Source organism: Microchirus variegatus, assembly GCF_963457635.1.
Source record: "Microchirus variegatus genome assembly, chromosome: 19".
Taxonomy (NCBI): Eukaryota; Metazoa; Chordata; class Actinopteri; order Pleuronectiformes; family Soleidae; genus Microchirus; species Microchirus variegatus.
Genome location: NC_139820.1, coordinates 20,291,603 through 20,312,379, shown reverse-complemented (window position 1 = coordinate 20,312,379; position 20,777 = coordinate 20,291,603). Strand labels below are relative to the sequence as shown.

Sequence of the window (20,777 nt, the reverse complement as noted above, 5' to 3'; positions counted from 1 at the left end):
AGTATACATAAAATAAATCATTTGATGGTCAGGTTTATCTGTCTATTATAGTACATTTCGAGTAAAGTAGATGTAATAGATGTAATTGAAGCCAGAAAACAAAGTTTTACAAAGTCACGTCATTTACAAATGCACACTTTATTTGTTTAAAATCGACATACAAGTTACAAATTGGATTTTTTTTATTTGTGGATCTCAAAACACACATACAAATCACATTTGAGTGGATCTGTGCAACTTTCATGCAAAAAATGTCTCAAAAATCCGTAACTGTGGAAAGCGAGGAATGCATGTTCCGGCGATCCACAAATGCGAAATCACAATTCGTAAAACTCAATATACAAGTTACAAATTGGATTTTTTTATTTGTGGATCTCAAAACACTCCTACAAATATCAGTGGAACAAATTTAACTCCATATACTGGTGCTTATGTTGTATATAGCTTGTGTGATTTTAGCTTTCGCAAGTAAAATTTATTGACTCAAATGACTAAATTATCATTATGCATTAATGTTCATTGACTTAGATCATCCAATTAGCCTTGTATATTTAATTTCGGTGAATCAAATTGTTTAACAGATTTTTGTTATTTGATTTAATAAATTGTTCCTTTTGTTCACTTAAAGGAACGGTGAAGATATGTTTTAAGGTTAGGTTGAGTTTAGGGTCAGGGTTAGGATTAGGGTTAAGAATAGGCCAGTAGTAATTATGGTTAAGGTTAGAAGAAGTCCCCAGGAAATGAATGTAAGTCAATGCAATGTCCCCTAAAGTCATGTAAACAAACAGTCACACACACACACACGGTGAACTCCTGAGACCAGGTCGTGAACCCAGGATCTTCTTGCTGCAAAGACAACAGTGCTCACCACTACACCACCGTGTGGCCCGGAAGAATTAAACACAGGTTTAAAAAACAGTGGATACATGAAGTGAAAAAAACACTTCATCAAACATTTCTGGAGTTCACTTTTTAGTTAAATAAAAGTCTGTGTGTGTCTGTGTGTGTGCGAAAAATAACCTTACAGATGTACAGATGTTGTTTTGATTTAATTATGAATAACAACATATACTGAGGTGCAACACACTCGGGACACTTGTTATTGTGTCATCATCACATCACCTCCTTAAACCTTGACAATTAACTTTTTTCTCAGGAGGCCGAGGGTGGAACAAAGAGCCGAGGCTGGACAAGAAAAGACAAGCAAGTGTTTCCAATAAGACTGACGATATGTTTGTGCCCGAGGCCTCGAAACTGAGCCTCAGCAGCTGTTGTGTTGGAAAAGAACTCAATCTGACATTTAATTAGAGGCCATACCAACTCTTCACTGCAGCACCGTCACTATTCAAGCACAGGAATAATCACACAATAATCAAATCAATATTCAGTTATGGCCAAATGAGACTGTGTGTGAAGGTTGGATGTACTCTTGTGTCGTGTTAATATACAAAGTGTATATTGGGTGAGACATTGGCTGTACATTGAGACACAGAAATAGTTATTTTAAGAAAATGATGTGTGCATTGAGAAGATGCAGTAGGTGGTAGACGAGAGCAGTAGGTTATTGTGCTTACTATGAAAGACAATCCTGACGGTGCCTCCTGTCTGGTGTAGCGTGATAAAACAGTGAAAATTAAAAATTACTCCAAAAAACTAAAATCAAGGATGCACACCATCGGAACATGCTCAACCCTGATCCAAAATCTTAGGTCAATCTGACTGAGTCACACTGACACACAGTCACAACTTGCTTTAAAGAAAGATAAAATAAATGTTTTGACATTCAGGACATTCACTGATTTATAAACCTTTTTTTGATTCATGAATTCTCATTGTCCTCAATGTCCATCCATGTTGTCCACATATTGTCCACTTGACAACACATGCCGGCCTGTCCTGTCCTGCACACCTTGTCCTGTCCTGCACACGACCAGGACTGAGAGACATTTGAAGTGTTTATAGTGTTTAGTGCTTTCAATCTTTTCATTTCTTATTCATCATCAGTGTCATGTCTCATCATTATGGAAACTTTGGATTGTTGTATAATCTTTGCCAGGAGGTGACAGTGTTGTCCATGGCACAGTTTTGACAATTCTGTGGTTGTATATAATAATCATGGTAATAATAATAATAATATTTCATGTGTATTTTTGGATTCACAGGGTAATTTCAAAATAGCACATCCCATAAACCACCAATATAATAAAAAAAGATATAATCAATCATTACATGTCTCAAAATATGATAAGCATTTTTAAACAAATCTGTTCAATCATTATATCATCTATGCAACATTTCATCTATGCAACATTTCATCTATATACGGTGGCCCTGAGGTGCAAAACACAAACGCAAATCAAAAACACAAACACAAATCACAAAAAAACAAATGCAAATCACAAAAACATTAACTCAAAACGCAAACACAAAAGCAGAAAACACAAAAACATTAACTCACAACATTAATTCAAAAAAAAAAACAATCGACCAGGATCGTCGCTCATTGCACGGACGCACAGTCCCTGTTATTTTGCGTAACGTGTTGTTGTTCCCCGGTTCAGGGTCACTGTAGAATATGGAGCTGTTTTTTCGGTCAAAGAGCCACTGAAGATGACGGTAATCAATGTGAAAATGATGAAAAGTCTGAGCCATCGCTCTAGACTTTGGGGGTCAGACTTTGAACGAGCCGTGATCGTGCACCCATCTCTGGGGAGAGGCGGAGGAGGGTGCCGCTGGAAACTGATTTCACCGCGGTCGTTGTCGCATGTATGAGGAAGCGTGTAGCTTAAACATCAACATGTCACAGACAGATGTGATGAAATCCAGATGCTACATTTCTAAGTAAAACAGTTGAGTTGACACAGAGACACATTGACTTGTTTAGCTCTTGTATTGTGAAGCTGGAAAAGCCTGAAGTGTTAGTCATTGTTCTTCACATCATTCTTTCAAATTAAAGCAGGTCCCAGAAGAGAAATCCCTCCAGAGACAGAGACCAGTGAACAAACACAAACACCTTTTTAATTAAATATTAATATTGCCTTTGGCTGAAAAATAAGAATAACATCAAATTAAATATCACACAGTTCACTGCCTTGTTAAATTCATAAATCCAAATACAGATGTCCATAAAATAGATGCTATACTGAGGATTGCTAAAGTTATTTCAAATAAATCATAAAAAGGACAATATTGAAAGAAAAAATTATTTGACCTTAGTTATTTTAAAATAGTAATGATATTATGATACTATACATGTGTTTATTATCATTTATCTCAAAATCAATTCTATATTACATTCTATTATTGAAAATAAACTTGACGGCATGAATTATGGTCACTCATCTTTCCCTTGAGTGCCATGAAAGGCGCCTCCAAATAAAATGCATCATTATTATTATTATTATCATCACTGGCTCATAATGAGTTGTAGGTGTAGTGATAATCCCATAGAACAACAGTAAATACACAATCCTTATGAAGATAATCTCAGCTCAGGTTTCTGTTTGGCAAATTTGTTCAAGCATAAAAATAGAAGCTTTACTAATGAGCTCCTCCATCACAACATGAACATGTTAAACTTAAATTGATTAAGGGTTTGTTTTGATCCCTCTTGACCTTCCCTGTTATTTTGTTCTCATCAATCACCTCCGGTAAACGGTGTCATGTCATTGCTTCAAGCAAGACAACATTACAACACTACTATAGTCATGCACACATACTACTATAGTCACACACACACATACTACTATGTGTGCGTGACTATAGTATGATAGTAAGTGTGCGTGACTATAGTAGTATTTGTGAGAAAGTATGATAGTATGTGTGCTTGACTTTAGTAGTAAATGTGCGTGACTATAGTAGTGTTTGTGAGAGAGTATGATAGTAAGTGTGCGTGACTATAGTAGTGTTTGTGAGAGAGTATGATAGTAAGTGTGCGTGACTATAGTAGTGTTTGTGAAAGAGTATGATAGTAAGTGTGCGTGACTATAGTAGTGTTTGTGAAAGAGTATGATAGTAAGTGTGCGAGACTATAGTAGTGTTTGTGAAAGAGTATGATAGTAAGTGTGCGAGACTATAGTAGCGTTTGTGAAAGAGTATGATAGTAAGTGTGCGTGACTATAGTAGTGTTTGTGAGAGAGTATGATAGTAAGTGTGCGTGACCATAGTAGTAAGTGTGCGTGACTATAGTAGTGTTTGTGAGAGAGTATGATAGTAAGTGTGCGTGACTATAGTAATGAACGAGATGTTTTTCAACACTTCTGAGTGAAGAGGAGCAAAACAGAATAATAATGCTTTTAGGATATGTTAGTGTTTTGTCAGTTATTCTTCACCACAGATAAAGACAGATAAGATTCTGGTCTGAAATCTGTATCACAAAAATTCATATCTGCATTTGTCTTCACAGCGTTGAAGGAGACTCGTGTCAGGATTTGCTGTGGTTTCACCTTTTTTCTTAATTTGAATTATTTTCTGAAGATCAGTTGCCAGCCATGTTGGAGTTGTACAGAGGAATAATATAGAAACATCTCTCCCACAAAACTTAATAGAATAGTGGACAACACAAATTTAACTCTGCAAACAGTTTTAAACACTGTTATCACGGTTATCACCCGAGATAGGTCTGCCCCGTGGTACAGTGCAAACTCGAGCGTTAAAACTCAATACACGGAGGTTAGAAAGAATGGGGGTCACTATGCCACTATGTGGAAGAACAGTTTTGATATATATAAAAAAGCTCTGAGACATGCAAGAACCTCTTATTATTCAGAGTTAATAGAGACAAATAAGAGCAACCCCAGGTTCCTCTTCAGCAAGTTGGTAATGTCTTACTAGATCAAATTAATATGTCTTTACTGAGCGGCTGCGTCCCAAAGGCCTTTAAGATGGCAGTAATTAAGCCATTACTTAAAAAGCCTTCTCTCGACACTAGCATTCTGAGTAACTATAGAGTTACCTGTAGAGTAATCCTCTGCTTTATTATTGAAAGGTGTAGTGCTCATTAATACAGATTTAACCAATTTGTAAACCAAATTTGAGAGAAATAAGCCATTTGTTTGTGTATAGGAAATCCTATATATTTGACCTTAAAGCATTTGGACAGCATGTGCTGTCTAAACACAAATACTCAATCCCACAAAAAAGTATATTTTTTCATAACTTTTCATCTGTAATGACTAAATATACCAGGGATCATAGAGACAAAATTAAGAATAATTCAAAAATGACCAACTACCTCTTGAGTGTAGGTCATGACACTAAGAGGGATTCTTGTAGATCTTAATAAGATATCACTTGTTATACATAGGGAATCCAAGTTTTGTGTTTCATAGTGATCATGCAAACTCACTGCTGATCTGGATCTTTTAGTAACTTTTCATGTTTAAAGATCACACAGATGTTCTGTACAAGTCAACTCAGTAGGTCACTTGATCTTTGTCTAGTCCTTGGTCTGATCACCCTGCCAAGTTTCATGCCATTGTGGTGACACTTCAGTTTGTGCAGAAAACACCACGGAATCATATTAGCACAAAATGACTGACTAATATGACGTACTTGAAAATGTGTCAGAAAAAATGAACAGATGCCACAACACCTTAATATGAAATGGAAAAACTTTCAAAAAAACAGAAACCATGAGAGACACAAATGTATGTTGCATCTTTACATCAAAAAATAAATAATAACATGTACATTATCATATGAGACTGTATTTGTTTGTGCATTTGTCTTTGTTTTTTTTCTTTTTCCCTATAGTTTGCATTAACCCACTTGACCTACCTGATTGTGGACGACTGTCCAATCCAAAGAACCTCTGTCATCAATAAGATGCAAGACTGAGAAGGTGTGATACTGTAGCCTTTATAAAGAGCCTTATCGTTTGCTCTCTCTCATTCTCTCCTCAGCCCAGTGAAACATTATGACTTCACTTGCTTTATTTACTTTGCTTTACTCTGTCAGTGTCCTCACTTTAACCGATCGCTCACTCTCCAGCATCACCACTGCAGCGCCACCAGCAGCCTCAAAGTGCACTCTTCTAAACAGCTTCCAGCCAGGCTTTGTGGTCCAGGGTGACTATATCATCGGTGGCATTTTCCCCCTGCATTTTCATCTGAAAATGCCAGACGTTAACGGCACCTACAGACCAGCGCCAATGAACTGCAATGGGTGAGTTTCAAAGATGATGGTGGGAGGATTTGACTTACTTTTTCCTGTGAATTATGTCTAATATTGAACCCCTAATGTGAAATGGAGTAGACTGAATGTGTTTATAATCATTAGAGTTCTTAAATGAACAGACTACATTCATCTGTATCAGCCACAGATTTGATCCCAGGGCTTTCCGGTGGGCTCAGACTATGAGACTGGCCGTGGAGGAGATAAACCAGAATCCGGCGCTGTTGCCGAATCACACTCTGGGCTACAAAATCTTTGATTCGTGTGGATATCCACTGACAGGACAGAGAGTTGTTTTATCGATGATGAATGGGGTGAGTGAGGAAAACTCCTCTATGTGCACAAATGCCTCCTCATCACTCCTCGCTGTGATTGGAGCTTCTGGATCTGCTCGGTCTATTGTTGTGTCAAGAGCACTGCAACCATTCAGGATCCCCATGGTAACGGTGACTTTGTTTATGTCAATCATCATCAAAAACCTTCTCCTTTTCTCAGTAACACTGCACTCTTGTTTTTACACAGATCAGCTACGCTTCTACATGTGCGTGTTTGTCAGACAGACAAAAATATCCAACCTTCTTCAGAGTTATTCCTAGTGATGACTACCAGGTAAAATGTAGAACGTGTGGTCAGTTGTTGTTTTCAGTCAAAGCTCAACACATTTAATATTCTGTCAGAAATCATTATTACAACTACCTTTAAAGCTTTAAACTGTAAAATTAAATTATTTAATGAAAAATATGAATAAAAGAGAGGCAAATCTTCAAACACTAAGAAACGGATTTAAATATATAAGCTTTCCTCTTTCTTATATTATGTTAGTGTTCTCTTCAGGTTTGATCATTATAATAATCACAGTTGATAATCCTTTATTGTCCTTATTATTGATGTTTGTCTTTTTCATTGTAAGTCTTTCTGCTTGTTTAAGAGTCTTTTATATATATATATATACATATATATATATATATATAGCACTGATTACATTTTATTAAGACGGAACATTGCCTCGTACCTATCAATATTTCTTGCTTTATTGTTTACATGTTATAACAGGCACAAATTAAATCATTTATGAAAGTGTTTTAATGTCTGTGATATGAAACTGAGTGTGTTGATTGTCCTTTTCTGTTGAGCCCAGGTCAAAGCCATTGCACAGCTGCTGGTGCACTTTAACTGGACTTGGGTGGGGCTGCTGCGAGGAGACCATGAATACGGTCGCTCTGCTGTAAAAGGTTTACTGAAAGAATTGCAGGACACCAAAGTATGCGTGGCGTACCAAGCAATTATTCCTCTGCCCTACACTCGCCAGGCGGGACTAAGGCTCATGAAGGTATGAAAACACTGTGGGCACTGTTGACTTCTACCTTTAAATGTTGAGTGGTCTGTATTTGTATAGAGCATTTCTAGTGTTGATGACTCAAAGCTGCTTTACACTATAGCTTTTGTCATTCACCCATTCACATACATCCAAACATATATACATTGCATTTTTTTTATCACACATCTTTCATACCCATTCTAAGTGTTAAGTGTCTTGCCCAAAGAAACATCAGCAGTACTCATTGAGCTGGAAATAAACCCCTCAGCCTCACAGTTGATAGACAACTCACTCTACCATTGACCCACCGTCGCCTCTTTAATGTGTTCTTACCACAAGAGAACATAATAACAGCCTCTGGAACTCTAAGGACTGGGTAGAGTGGTGATTTGATGCTATAAACAATGAGTTTCTGTTAAAGACACTTTTGTGACACATAACACGTATTAACACATATAGACATACAAGTGTGGACCTACTGTGGTCATTAAATTTAGCCACTCCAGGAGAAAACTGTGTCTTTGTCTCACTTTCATCCATTTATCTCATCAGGCCCATATTAGATCCAGAGAGCAGAAGAGAGTCATGACATGAATTGTAACTCTGTAACCATGTATCAAAAAAACCTTTCCTAAGAACATCACTTAACTAAGTCCACAATAGGTCAGTACATGTGCTTTCAATCCAAAAATTACAAAAGGATCAGAATTGCAAAACACGAGACAATGTCCAGCAATCAAAGAGCTCATAACACGAGGAAGATGAATAATGTCACAGGCGACACTGTTGGAGCAGAGCAGAAAATGCCAATGTGTGAAGTCAGGAGACAATGTTAGCTCCAAGATACAACAGGAAATGATGAATCATGTAAACAAAACAAAATGAACACCTGAAATATCGAACTATACTTAGGTCTATAGAAATACTTGTTGTTTTTCACTGTGTACATCTGTTTTTTTTTTACTGTCACTCAGTTTTGTTTTTGTCTCCTTGTAAAACTCTGTCATCTACATTATCTGACCCTCTGTAAAGGTGATGCATAGCTCTAATGCAAAAGTGGTGGTGGCATTTGTAGGCCAGGGGTTGATGACACCTTTCATGAGAGACTACATGAATCTGAACATTACTGGAATCCAGTGGGTGGCGAGTGAAGCCTTGGTCACAGAATCAGTCTTTTCAGGGAGAGAGTATTACCCTTATTTGGGAGGAACCATTGGGTTTGGCATCAGAAAAGGTCATATCTCCAGACTGGGTGACTTCCTGCAGACAGTAAACCCTCAGAGATATCCTGACAATGTGCTGGTGCATGAGCTGTGGGAGTCTCTGTATGGTTGCAGCCCTTTTCCATCCTCTGTCACCCAGAAGCCGCCCTGCTCAGGGCAGGAGTCTCTGCTGGAACAGCACTCAGCCTACATGAATACATCCAGCCCTAGAGTCGCCTATAATGTCTATAAAGCTGTTTATGCCATTGCTCATTCCCTGCACAACCTCCTTCTCTGTCAGCCAGGGAGGGGGCCTTTCCAGAACAACTCATGTGCTCAGAGCAACAACATAAAACCTTGGCAGGTACAATCCACTATTTCTTTACCATTATAAAGTGTGGGTCAAAGCCCAGTGGTGGGCCTTGTAAGTATTGTAGGTGGGATTCAGACCGATTATTTTCCATTCACAAAATGTATTTAACATACTATACAGGTCTGGAATAAAGAGAAGATTCAGTGTTTTAGACCTTGAATAATGCAAAGAAAACAAGTTCATATTTGTTTTTAAACAACAAAATACTCAATATTTTGTGGAAAAAACCTGATTTTCAATCATAGCTTTCATGTGTCTTGGCAAACGTCAAGCAGCTCAGTTCTGTTTGATGGCTTGTGACCATCCATGTCCCCCTTCATCACATTCCAAAGGTTTTCAATGGGGTTCAAGGTCTGGAAATTGGGCTGACCATAAAAGGGTGATGATCTGGTGGTCCGTCATCCACACCTTGATTGACATGGCTGCGTGACATGAAGCATTGTCCTGCTGGAGTTGATGAACATTTCTCTAACATTGTGTGTCTTAATTCATCGTCCTTCACAATAGACAATCTTCCCAATTCCAGTCTTGCTGAACCACCTGTCCATCCTCACTATCCTGCACCAAATTTCACAGTGGGTGTTCGGGTGTTCGGGGAAGCTCCAGAAAGGACAAGGTGAATGGTGTGAGAAGAGAAACGTGGAAGGTAGGGTGGCTGTTGAGAGCCCGGGTAAGCTTGAGACGGATGGCGGTGGGGTTGATGATGCGGTCGATGGGGAATGGGCCAATGAAGCGGGGAGCCAGTTTCCGGGACTCGACCTGAACGGGAAGGTCCTTAGAGGACAGCCACACTTTCTGACCTGGCTAATGGGGGGAGGGTTCTGGGTGGCAGCAATTTGCCTGAACAGAGGGGACGGCAATTTCGTCCTCTTGAAAGTTGAATAGGGGTGGTGGATATCCCAGGGAGGCCATGAAGGGAGACATGCCGGTGGAAACAGACGTGAGGGAATTGTGTGCATATTTGACCCAGGGCAAAAAAGTACTCCATGCAGCAGGGTGTCTGATTAGCCCTCTCCGTTTGGCCATTAGATTGAGGGTGGTAGCTGGAGGATAGGTGGGGTGGTTGGAGGACTTTCCCAGGAGCGAAGATGATGGCCAACAGCTTGCGGTTTCCCACGTCGTAGTTGGCTTCCGACTGAGACAGGCGGTAGCTGAAGAAAGCACAGGGGTGGAGTTTCTAGTCAGTGGCGCTCCGCTGGGACAGCACCTCTCCCGCCTCGATGTCGGAGGTGTCCACCTCTACTAGGAACTGGAGGTTGGGGTCGGGATGAGACAGGATAGGAGCGGTGCTGAACAGGCTCTTGAGCTGCTAGAAGACAGTCTCCGCCTCTCCTGTCCACTGAAATCCTTTCAAGGAGATTGAGTCGGGCTCCACCACCTTGCTATAGTCACGGATAAAAATTGGTGAATCCCAGGAAACGCTGGAGCTGCTTACGAGTGGAGGGGTTGAGCCAGTCCTTTACAGCGCTGATTTTAGAGGGATCCGGAGAGAGCTAGGAACCCCAGGAATGGAACGGAGAGGGCGTGGAAGACACACTTCTCGGCCTTGACAAACAGTTTATTCTCCAGTAATCGTTGGAGGACCAGGCGGACATGTTGGACATGTTCCTCTTTCGTCGCGGAAAAGATGAGGATGGCAAGGAAAGTGCAAGCTGTCTAGAAAATACCTCGGCCAAGTCATGATATTCACTGGGGATTGAAGTGAGGTCTGGAGGCATCGGGAGTGACAGTGAATGCTCCAACCAGCGAGTTTGCCTGTAGTTCAGTCGAACTGAGGACTGTGGCGCGCCAAACAGGTCAAGTTCAGCAGAGGACGGGATCAGGAACAATTGGACTAGTTCATGGTGGTTTCCAGAGAGAGTGATGGGTTCGGTGGGTGACCTGGGCCAGAGGTCTGCTTGATGTGCCACTTTAAAATGCAAAGCACTTAATGATCAGCCTCCATCGTACCTCAGGGACCTAGTTTTACTTTACCATCCCAACAGATAACCTTGGCCCCAACATGCTTGTTACTTATGGTTCCCAGTGTCTGTAAGAGTAGAATGGGAGGCGGAGCCTTCAGTTCAGAGAATTATTCCTGTTAAAGGGGAGTCTTCTCTACTATGTACAGAGACTTCAGATCATCTATGTTGTGATTTGGTGCTATTCAATTAAAAGTGAGTAAAATTTAATTGAATGTCACGACCATAAGTCGAGTCAACATGGGCCTCATAACTGCAGACCACATGTAAAAACACTAACCCAGGTGTCCTCATCTGAGAGATCATCTGAAATCGTCAGGAGTGCTCACTAATACAGATTTGAGTAATAATAATACAAAATAAACCTTTGCTTTGCATGTAGGTAATTTTAGATGTTTTACTAAATTAATGAAAAATGTTGCCTTTCTAATTTTCAAGCTTCTACACTACCTCCAGGAAGTGAACTTTCAGATTGGTGGTGAGGAGGTGGACTTTGATGCCAAGGGTGACTCTGTACCCTATTATGACATCATCAACTGGCAGAGAGGCACAGAAGGAAACATTGAATTTGTCACCGTGGGTTTGTTTGATGGAACCAAGGCTGTTGGAGAGGAGCTGTTGATCCAGGAGGACGGGCTAATGTGGGCAGGACATCAGAATGAGGCAAGCTGCTCATCCCCACCTCTTGTCTCATGTCAGCTGGGATTGGCGACCCTCATGTGCAGGATATAGCGGTTAAATAACAATATATATAACAGAACCACAGTGTACAGCTTGTAACCATGTGACCATCAAAAGGTGGTTTGATGACTACCAGCATACCTGTAGTGTAGACTGACATCTGCAGACCAAATATATCTAACCAACATAAAACTCAAAACACTGTGTTAAACACTTGCAACACTAGAAGTAACAAATACTTTAGTGGTTTTGAGGAAATTTCCACCTGTCAATAGATTTATCAATAAAATTGACCAATATCAGCACATTATCTTTCCACTCTAGGTGCCAGTGTCAGTGTGCAGTGCCAGTTGTCTTCCAGGCTCCCGGAAGGCTGTCCGTCGTGGGGAGCCTATCTGCTGCTTTGACTGTGTACCATGTGACAGCGGCAAAATTAGCAATCAGACAAGTGAGTTTGAGCTGAACAATAAAAAAAAGTCAAAGCAAATCCCTTCTTAAAATTGTAGCACAGAAGTAATGCAATAGTGAAAGTTGTTCATACTTTCTTCCCTTTAGACTCAGTAGATTGTACAATTTGTCCTGAGGACTTCTGGTCAAACAACGACAGAACAGCCTGCATCTCCAAGAAAGTGGAGTACTTGACCTTGGATTCATTGGGAATAGCCCTGACAGTGATGTCTGTGGTGGGCGCCTGCTTCACTCTTGCTGTCTGTGGAGTTTTCTTCTGTCACAGACACACAGCCATCGTCCGTGTGAATAACTCTGAGCTCAGTTTCTTCATACTGTTTGCACTGACTCTGTGTTTCCTGTGTTCTCTGCTTTTCATTGGAAAGCCAACATATTGGTCCTGCATGCTGCGCCACACTGCCTTTAGCATCACATTTTCACTGTGTATTTCCTGCATCCTGGGGAAGACCCTGGTGGTACTGGCTGCATTCACTGCCACCAGGCCAGGGCACAACATCATGAAGTGGCTGGGGCCGAAGCAGCAGAGGACCATTATCTCCAGCTGCACTCTGGTTCAGGTGGTTATCTGTGCTGCTTGGCTCATTGATGCTCCCCCGTTTCCATCCAGAAATACACAATATGAACATTCAAAGATCATACTGGAGTGTAGTGTGGGCTCTAGCCTGGCATTCTGGTGCGTTCTTGGATATATTGGTCTACAGGCCTGTCTGTGCTTTGTATTGGCTTTTCTGGCTCGAAAGTTGCCGGGAAACTTCAACGAGGCCAAGTTCATCACATTCAGCATGCTGATCTTCTGTGCTGTGTGGCTAGCATTCATCCCTGCTTATATCAGCTCCCCTGGAAATTATGCAGATGCAGTTGAGTCATTTGCCATCTTGGCCTCCAGCTTTGGCTTATTGTTCTGCCTGTTTGCTCCAAAGAATTACATTATTTTACTGAAGCCTGAAAAGAACACAAAACAGCACCTGATGGGGAAAGAAAAGAAATGATGAAACACAAATTACAATTACAGATTAGGTTTTTGCCATTCTGGCCTCCAGTTTTGGCCTCTTTGTGGCGCTGTTTGGATCCAAATGTTACATCATCTTGTTTAGGCCAGAGAGAACAAAGAAAGAAAGCCATCATCGGTCGAAGCACCACAAAGTTCTCAAAGTTAAAACTGCCGTCTCTCTGTCTGCTCCACTCTGTGTTTTAGAATTGACTCATATCAAAATGCCGGGAATAAAGAAAAGAAATAAATCAATTCCATTTTTGTTTTTTTTTATTTTTCTCTCACCACTAATATCACGTATCTGGGGCATCAGCACTTGTCAGGCCATTTCACCCTCATGCATAGCATGGAACAACCTAATCTAAGGACCGGCAACAACCTTCAGACACAGTTGTGAACAATGTAGAGCTCTGGTTGGCGCGAGTGAGAGGCTACTAAACTTATGTTAACTTATATAGTATATCAAGTGTCGACCACACCCTGACACAAAAGTCTTACTTCCTGTTGTTACTATAATTTAGTATTTTATATAGATGTTAGAGGAGGGAAATTTAATGAAGTTTGGGAAAGAGTACTTTCTGTGTACACCAGTGTACAGCTGAATTACTGTAATCTGATGTTTTATGGCAAAACCCTTTGAAAAAGCTAACTTTTCAAGTCATTGGTCTTTGGACGACACAGACAAAAGTTTAAGTTCATGAGAACAAGCTTAAAGGAGGAGTTTGTTAAAATATAACAAGTATACATTGGCAGACAACCAACATCTGATGGGGGTCATGCCATTAAGAGGCTTTTTTGTGCATCCTGACATAAATCACATTCAGTCATTCATTCACTTTCTACCACTTTATCCTCCACCTGAGGGTTTCAGGGTTGAAAGGTGAGGTTAACACCCTGGACAGGTCCCAGTCAATTGCAGGGCCACCGTAAATAAATGAACAGCCATTCACTCTCACACTCACATCTATTGACAAATTAGCGTAATCTGCATGTTTTTGGACTGTGGGAGGAAGCCGGAGTGCCCGAAAAGAACCCAGGAGAGCATGCAAACTCCATTGAATAGCTTTGCTAAAGCCACAGTTCGTCCTTCTTTTCCCCTTTGGCTTTTGTAAATCCACCGTGCTCTTTAGCGTGACGCGTCTTCAGGTGTTTAATTAAGTTGCTGGTGTTAAAATTTTCAACTCTTGTGCCACCCCTAGAAATTTGTACTTTACATATGTTGCATTTCTCAGTTGTGCTGGTGGGAGCATCCAGTGTAAAATATTGCCAAATCGCCGACATGATACGCGTGTTAGGTCCTTGTCTACAGGTGTCAGATGATCACTTCCTGTTCATGCCTCTAAAAGAGCAGCAACTCCCCCCAGGTGAATTTAAAGGATGAGATGAGGAGATACTTGTAAATCTTGAGGTTGATGGGCTAGTGATGAGCATGACTGGAGTTAGGGCCAACTGGAACTAAGAGTCTCATGGCTCTACTGTAAATGAAACAAATATGGAAATCTGGTTCAATGATAAAATAACATTTTTATACATGATCTCACCCCCAAGCAATATGAAAAGATACTTTGCCAGGCTTTTTTTTTACCTAAATAAATCCTCCTTCCTCTTATCTGAAGTCCAGGTAGAGTCTGCTCTGACCCAAACTCTGTTATTGTTTTGATTGAGTGACCCCTATTGGCCAAAAATGACATACTGATGATCGGTCCTGGCCCTACAGTTTCTTCCTCTGCACTGATGGGCGGTGTATTAAAAAATAAACAACACTGCAAATATATAAAATGTGGTGAAATTGTGATGAGCCTGCACTTAGACAGAGATGAACCAGAGCAAAGTCATGAGGACATTTTTAGACACCAGTCTCTTGTTAATGTTGTTCTCATGCTTCTCCTCTGCTGTGTCCTCCTCTCTTTATTCTTCCTCTTGTCAGTTTCAGGGACAGTTTCATATAAATGGGATGAACAAACCTGGAGATGTGATTCTAGGAGGAATTTTCAGACTTCACTTATTTTCTGCTGATCCTGACCTGTCTTTTACCTCAGAGCCACAACAGTCTACCTGCTACAGGTGAGTCTGACAGGGAAACAAATTAAGAAGCTGCTGGAAAGTATAACATGATTTTACTGAAGTACTGAACTTTTATAAATGGTTTTGAAGCGTAAGTCACTATTTCCAGTATCTGGCGTTATGAAAGGTGTAGCTTTCTCACAGACTTGTATTACTTGTGTCTTTGTGTCAGTTTTGATATTATAGGTTTCAGAGCGTCTCAGACCATGGTCTTTGCTATTGATGAGATCAACAGAAAGTCAAACCTGCTGCCTAATGTGACTCTGGGATACAGTCTGTATGATAACTGTGTCCAAGAAGGAATTGCATTCCGTGCAGCACTGACCTTAATCAGTGGTCAAGAAGAGCAAGTTACATTAGAGGAGAACTGTGTAGGAACTCCTCCAGTCCTAGGGATTGTGGGAGATTCTTCCTCGACTCGTACTATTGCCATATCCACAGTCTTAGGTTTGTACAGGCTGCCTCTGGTAAGTTTTTTTTCATCTCACTCATTTTTGTGATGTATTTTAAAATGTAATTCAAGTAATTAAGTGAAATTGAATAACATGAAGGTGTGGTTATTGAAGAATCAACCTTCAAATTTCAGCCAACACTTGAATACATGCTCTGTTGTTTTGCAGGTGAGTTATTATGCCACATGTTCCTGCCTGAGTGATCGACACAGATTTCCATCTTTCTTTAGGACGATCCCGAGTGATGCTTTTCAGGTGAAAATGTATAAAATAAATCATGTGCAACAACATTCTATATATATACTGCAGTGAAAAATAATCACTATTTGTGATTTGAGAAATGTTGACAGGAGTCAAAAAAAATTAAAAAAAACAATCCACAGAAGTGTCAAGTCTTTAGTGTGATCTACCCTGATACTTGAGTGAACCATAGTTTATGTTACTGGTATTCTAGTAAAGATGATTCCAGCCTGTGCACTAATCCCTCTGCTCTGTGTCCACATAGGTGAATGCTATGATTCAGATTCTAAAACACTTTGGTTGGACTTGGACAGGTCTGCTCATTAATGATAGTGAGTATGGAGTCCACGCTGCCCGATCCTTTCACTCTGATCTGGGTCCAGCTGGTGGAGGTTGTCTGGCTTACACAGAGATTTTGCCCCGGGGTGATGGCCCTGCTGAACTCAGGAGAATAGTGGATGTGATGAGGAAATCTACAGCTCGGGTGGTGATTGTGTTTGCAAGTGAGAGTCGCATCCTCAACCTCATGAAAGAGGTACGTATATTAGATGTATATTTAATAAATACAACTGTTTTCTCTGTAAATCTGACTGTTATTTTTACACTTACTTAGTGTCTGTCAGATTCAAATGTTGATGTAACACCTCGGCCGTACCAGGGACATTTTTATCTAAAAAAAGAAAGAATTATCAATATGTGTTCACTTATTCAACGTACAGGTGGTGAGGCAGAATGTGACAGGCCTGCAGTGGATTGCCAGTGAAGCCTGGTCATCAGCTGATGTGCTCCAGACTCCTCACCTCATGCCGTACCTGGGTGGAACACTGGGCATCTCCATCCGTCGAGGAGAAATACCAGGACTCAGAGACTTCCTGTTACAAATACGTCCTGATCTACATCCCAACAACACAGATGGAAACAGCCTGGTGAGAATTAAATATTCCAGTCTGACATGGAACTACCAACAATTAAATAGTGTCATTATTTCATTTATTTTTTTCAGGTGAATCAGTTTTGGGAACACACATTTCAGTGTAGATTTGCACCACCTCCAGCAGGTTCGGTGGAAGCTGAAGGAGAATTATGCACTGGACAGGAAGTTATAGAGAATGTAGAGACTGATTTATTGGATGTTTCAGACCTCAGGTCAGAGTATAATGTGTATAAGGCTGTGTACGCTCTGGCGTATGCTCTTGATGACATGCTGCAGTGTGAGCCAGGGAGAGGACCTTTCAACAACAACACCTGTGCTCATTTACAAAGACTGGAGCCATGGCAGGTGAGATATCAGTTTACACTCAACTCTTCATTTCACTTAATTCTTTGCATGCTTTTAGGGCTCAATGAATGGTAAATGGAATGTAATTATATCACACTTTTCTAGTCTTGATGAACACTCAAAGTTCTTTGGTTGTTGGGGTGCGCGGACTGTGAGCCTAGGCTGGGCTGGGAATAAGGTATGGGTGGGATTTGGTCTGAGAAGACCCTCTGATACAGCTATTAAGGTGAACTTGTCAAAAATAGATTGTGTTTTTAACAGTTCCTCCAAGAACCACGCCTCTCCAGGTAACACTGTCATTGCCCACGTAGGCGTTGAAGTCTCCCAACAGAACCATGGAGTCCCCGGTTGGAGCACTTTCCAGTACTCCTTCCAGAGACTCCAAAAAGGCCGGGTACTCTGCACTACTGTTCGGCCCGTAAGCCGAAACAGCACACTGACGGCTGAGCTGGGGAGCTATAAGCAAGCCCACACCAGCTCGCCGCCTCTCACCTTGGGCAACTCCAGAGTTATAGAGAGTCCAGCCTCTCTCAAGCAGTTGGGTTCCAGAGCCCAGACTGTGCGTGGAGGTGAGCCCGACTATTTCTAGTCAGTACCGCTCCACCTCTCGCACAAGCTCAGGCTCTTTTCCCCCCAGCGAGGTGACATTTCCATGTCCCCATAGCTAGAGTTGTTGTCCCGCGATTGGGCTGTCGGGGGGCCCCCGCCCACGACTGCCACCCAATTCGCACTGCACCGACCCCTTATGGCCCTCCATGCAGGTGGTGAGCCCACTTGGAGAGGCGCCCACGTCGCTCTTTCGGGCTGAGCCCGGCCGGGTCCCGCGGGCAAAGACCCGGCCACCAGGCGCTCGCCTGCGAGCCACACTCCCGGGCCTGGCTCCAGGGTGGGGCCCCGGTGACGCCAATCCGGGCGACGTAAACATCTTCTCTTTCTTCTAATTCTGATCATTCTACACATCTGATTCTATTATCCAAAGCTTGTTCATTACATGGAAAAAGTCAACTTCACCACAACATTTGGTGATCAAGTGTCATTTGATGAAAATGGTGATACCTTACCTGTATATGACATCATGAACTGGGTGTGGCTCCCTGATGGAAGAACTAAAGTTCAGAGAGTGGGTGAGGTTAAGAGGTCAGCCTTCAAAGGTGAAGAACTCACACTGGATGAAGACAAAATCTTCTGGAACTTTGACTCCAAACAGGTAACTTCTTACTTTTTCAGACGACCATCTCTTTCCCTTAATCATTATAGATGAGTCTAACAGACACTGATGTTTCTCCACACAGCCTCCTCGGTCAGTGTGCAGTGACAGTTGTCCTCCAGGTACCCGAATGGCCAGAAAGAAGGGGGAACCTAAGTGTTGTTTTGACTGTGTCCCTTGTTCTGAGGGAAAGATCAGCAATACAACTGGTGAGTGTAATCTTTTAAACACCACAGTTCAGAGATGTTGTATAAACATGTATCTCATCACCCGCTTTTCTCAGGCTCCATGGAGTGCACCAGTTGTCCAGAAGATTTCTGGTCCAGCCCCCAGCGTGACCACTGTGTTCCTAAGAAAACAGAGTTCCTCTCCTACCATGAGCCTCTGGGTATCTGCTTGACAACCACCTCACTGTTGGGCACATGTATCTGTGTTGTTGTTCTGGGCATCTTCATCCATCATCACAGCACACCTATAGTTCGTGCCAACAATTCAGAACTCAGTTTTCTTCTCTTGGTGTCTTTGAAATTCTGTTTCCTCTGCTCGTTGCTCTTCATTGGACGACCCAGATTATGGACTTGTCAACTAAGACATGCAGCATTTGGCATCAGCTTTGTGCTTTGTGTCTCATGTATCCTGGTGAAAACCATGGTGGTTCTGGCTGTGTTCAGGGCCTCCAAACCAGGAGGTAAGTCCAGTCTGAAGTGGTTTGGTGCTGTGCAGCAGAGAGGAACAGTTCTGGTTCTGACTTCTGTTCAAGCAGCAATCTGCACTGCCTGGCTTGTCTCTGCTTCACCAGTGCCTCATAAAAACACCCAGTATCACAGTGACAAGATAGTTTATGAGTGTGCAGTTGGGTCCACAGTTGGTTTTGCAGTTTTACTTGGTTATATTGGTTTACTGGCCGTCCTCAGTTGTTTGTTAGCTTTTCTAGCAAGGAATCTTCCAGACAGTTTCAATGAGGCCAAACTCATCACTTTCAGCATGTTGATCTTCTGTGCAGTGTGGGTGGCCTTTGTCCCTGCTTACATCAACTCACCAGGCAAATATGCAGATGCAGTGGAGGTTTTTGCCATCCTGGCCTCTAGCTCAGGCCTCTTGATCTCGCTGTTTGGAACTAAATGTTATATAATCCTGTTGAGACCAGAGAGAAACACAAAGAAGGCCATCATGGGTCGAGGCACTGACACTTAAAAATAGCAAAATACAGAAATAATCAATTGTGAGTGTAAATACACAGTCGTTTATAATAATGTACAGTATGTATTGAACAGAGACTTACTTTACATTGGAACACAAAATCCAAAAGAGAGTCCACAATTTTTAATGTTTATGTGAATTCCTTTGAACCTGAACTTTTTCCGTTGTGTGTATTTTAACAGCCAGAGTATTGCTGCAATGCTCGTTTATGCCACGATGTGGAGCCTTCTTTTGTTGTGCTGTGTTGTGCAGTAGAGTGTACTGTGTATATTTATACAGTATATATATGTATATATACATACATATATAGCTCCAATAAACTCCAGTTCACTTTCACTGTATGTGATGAGTTGGTGTAGGTTTTAACTTCCCTGTGCAATGTTTGTGTGTGAGTGGTACATATAGTGCCGTGAGGCCTGGCTTTGTATAGTCAAATTTATATTCTGTTAAATAAAAGTGCAGCGTTGAAATCCTTCCACTTTGTCGTCTGTCCATGCTTTACAGGAGCTTTGCTAACAGCTGCTTCGGCTAAGCCTCGCCACCTGCATTAGCTACACATTACAAATGGTGCCTAAACATTATTCACTGGACCTTGCCTTGTAACCAGAATGAAGGTGGTGCTTTCTGTTTTTCTGCACGTAATCACATAGTGCTGGGTGTATTTTATAGGAGCTAATTTAATTTAACTGTAGCCTGGATAGTTAGCTTGTTTTTGCTCCTAAACAACATTAAAGGTGTATTTGAATTGTCAGTACATAATGGCAATTTACCCAGACACACAGACTGAAGACTTTGACGTGGACCTTACTCTTCTGACTGGATATGCTATTCCTCGCTGTACTACTCAAGGCCTAGTAGAACAGGTTCAGGCAAAGGTTGTGAGACTGAGAGTGTCTGCAGGACTCGCTGGAGCTACAGCACAGCATACTCAAACACTGGGAGCAGTCTGATAAAAAAAACACTCCAACAGTCCTTTATCCCGATACACCAACACACAATGCAGCAAGTGTCATGTTCAAATGCTCTTGCCCTGGGTTCATGTCCTGCACATGCCCAACCTGCAACACTGCATCTCATATGCTGTCGCCCCCTCAGTCACAGCCCATGCCAACTCCCTCAACTGCTTTACTACTATGATCCCAAAGCCAAATGTGGTTTGCATTCCCT

General features: G+C 41.6%; 2 protein-coding genes across 2 annotated transcripts in view; both read left to right on the top strand.

Moving 5' to 3' along the window:
* LOC310941034 (NACHT, LRR and PYD domains-containing protein 3-like) overlaps positions 1-20,777 on the top strand; it is a gene marked incomplete at both ends in the record, with an annotated part of 313,773 nt that overhangs the window by 45,336 nt on the left and 247,660 nt on the right. The window lies entirely within an intron of this gene.
* Positions 6,074-13,166, top strand: LOC310941343 (extracellular calcium-sensing receptor-like; the record flags this gene model as incomplete). The annotated part of the gene is made up of 8 exons (XM_083906499.1): positions 6,074-6,165; positions 6,317-6,614; positions 6,697-6,783; positions 7,313-7,504; positions 8,525-9,058; positions 11,467-11,691; positions 12,034-12,157; positions 12,265-13,166. The coding sequence occupies exons 1-8, from the start codon at positions 6,116-6,118 to the stop codon at positions 13,164-13,166; spliced, it is 2,412 nt and encodes an 803-aa protein (XP_083762625.1). The 5' UTR covers positions 6,074-6,115.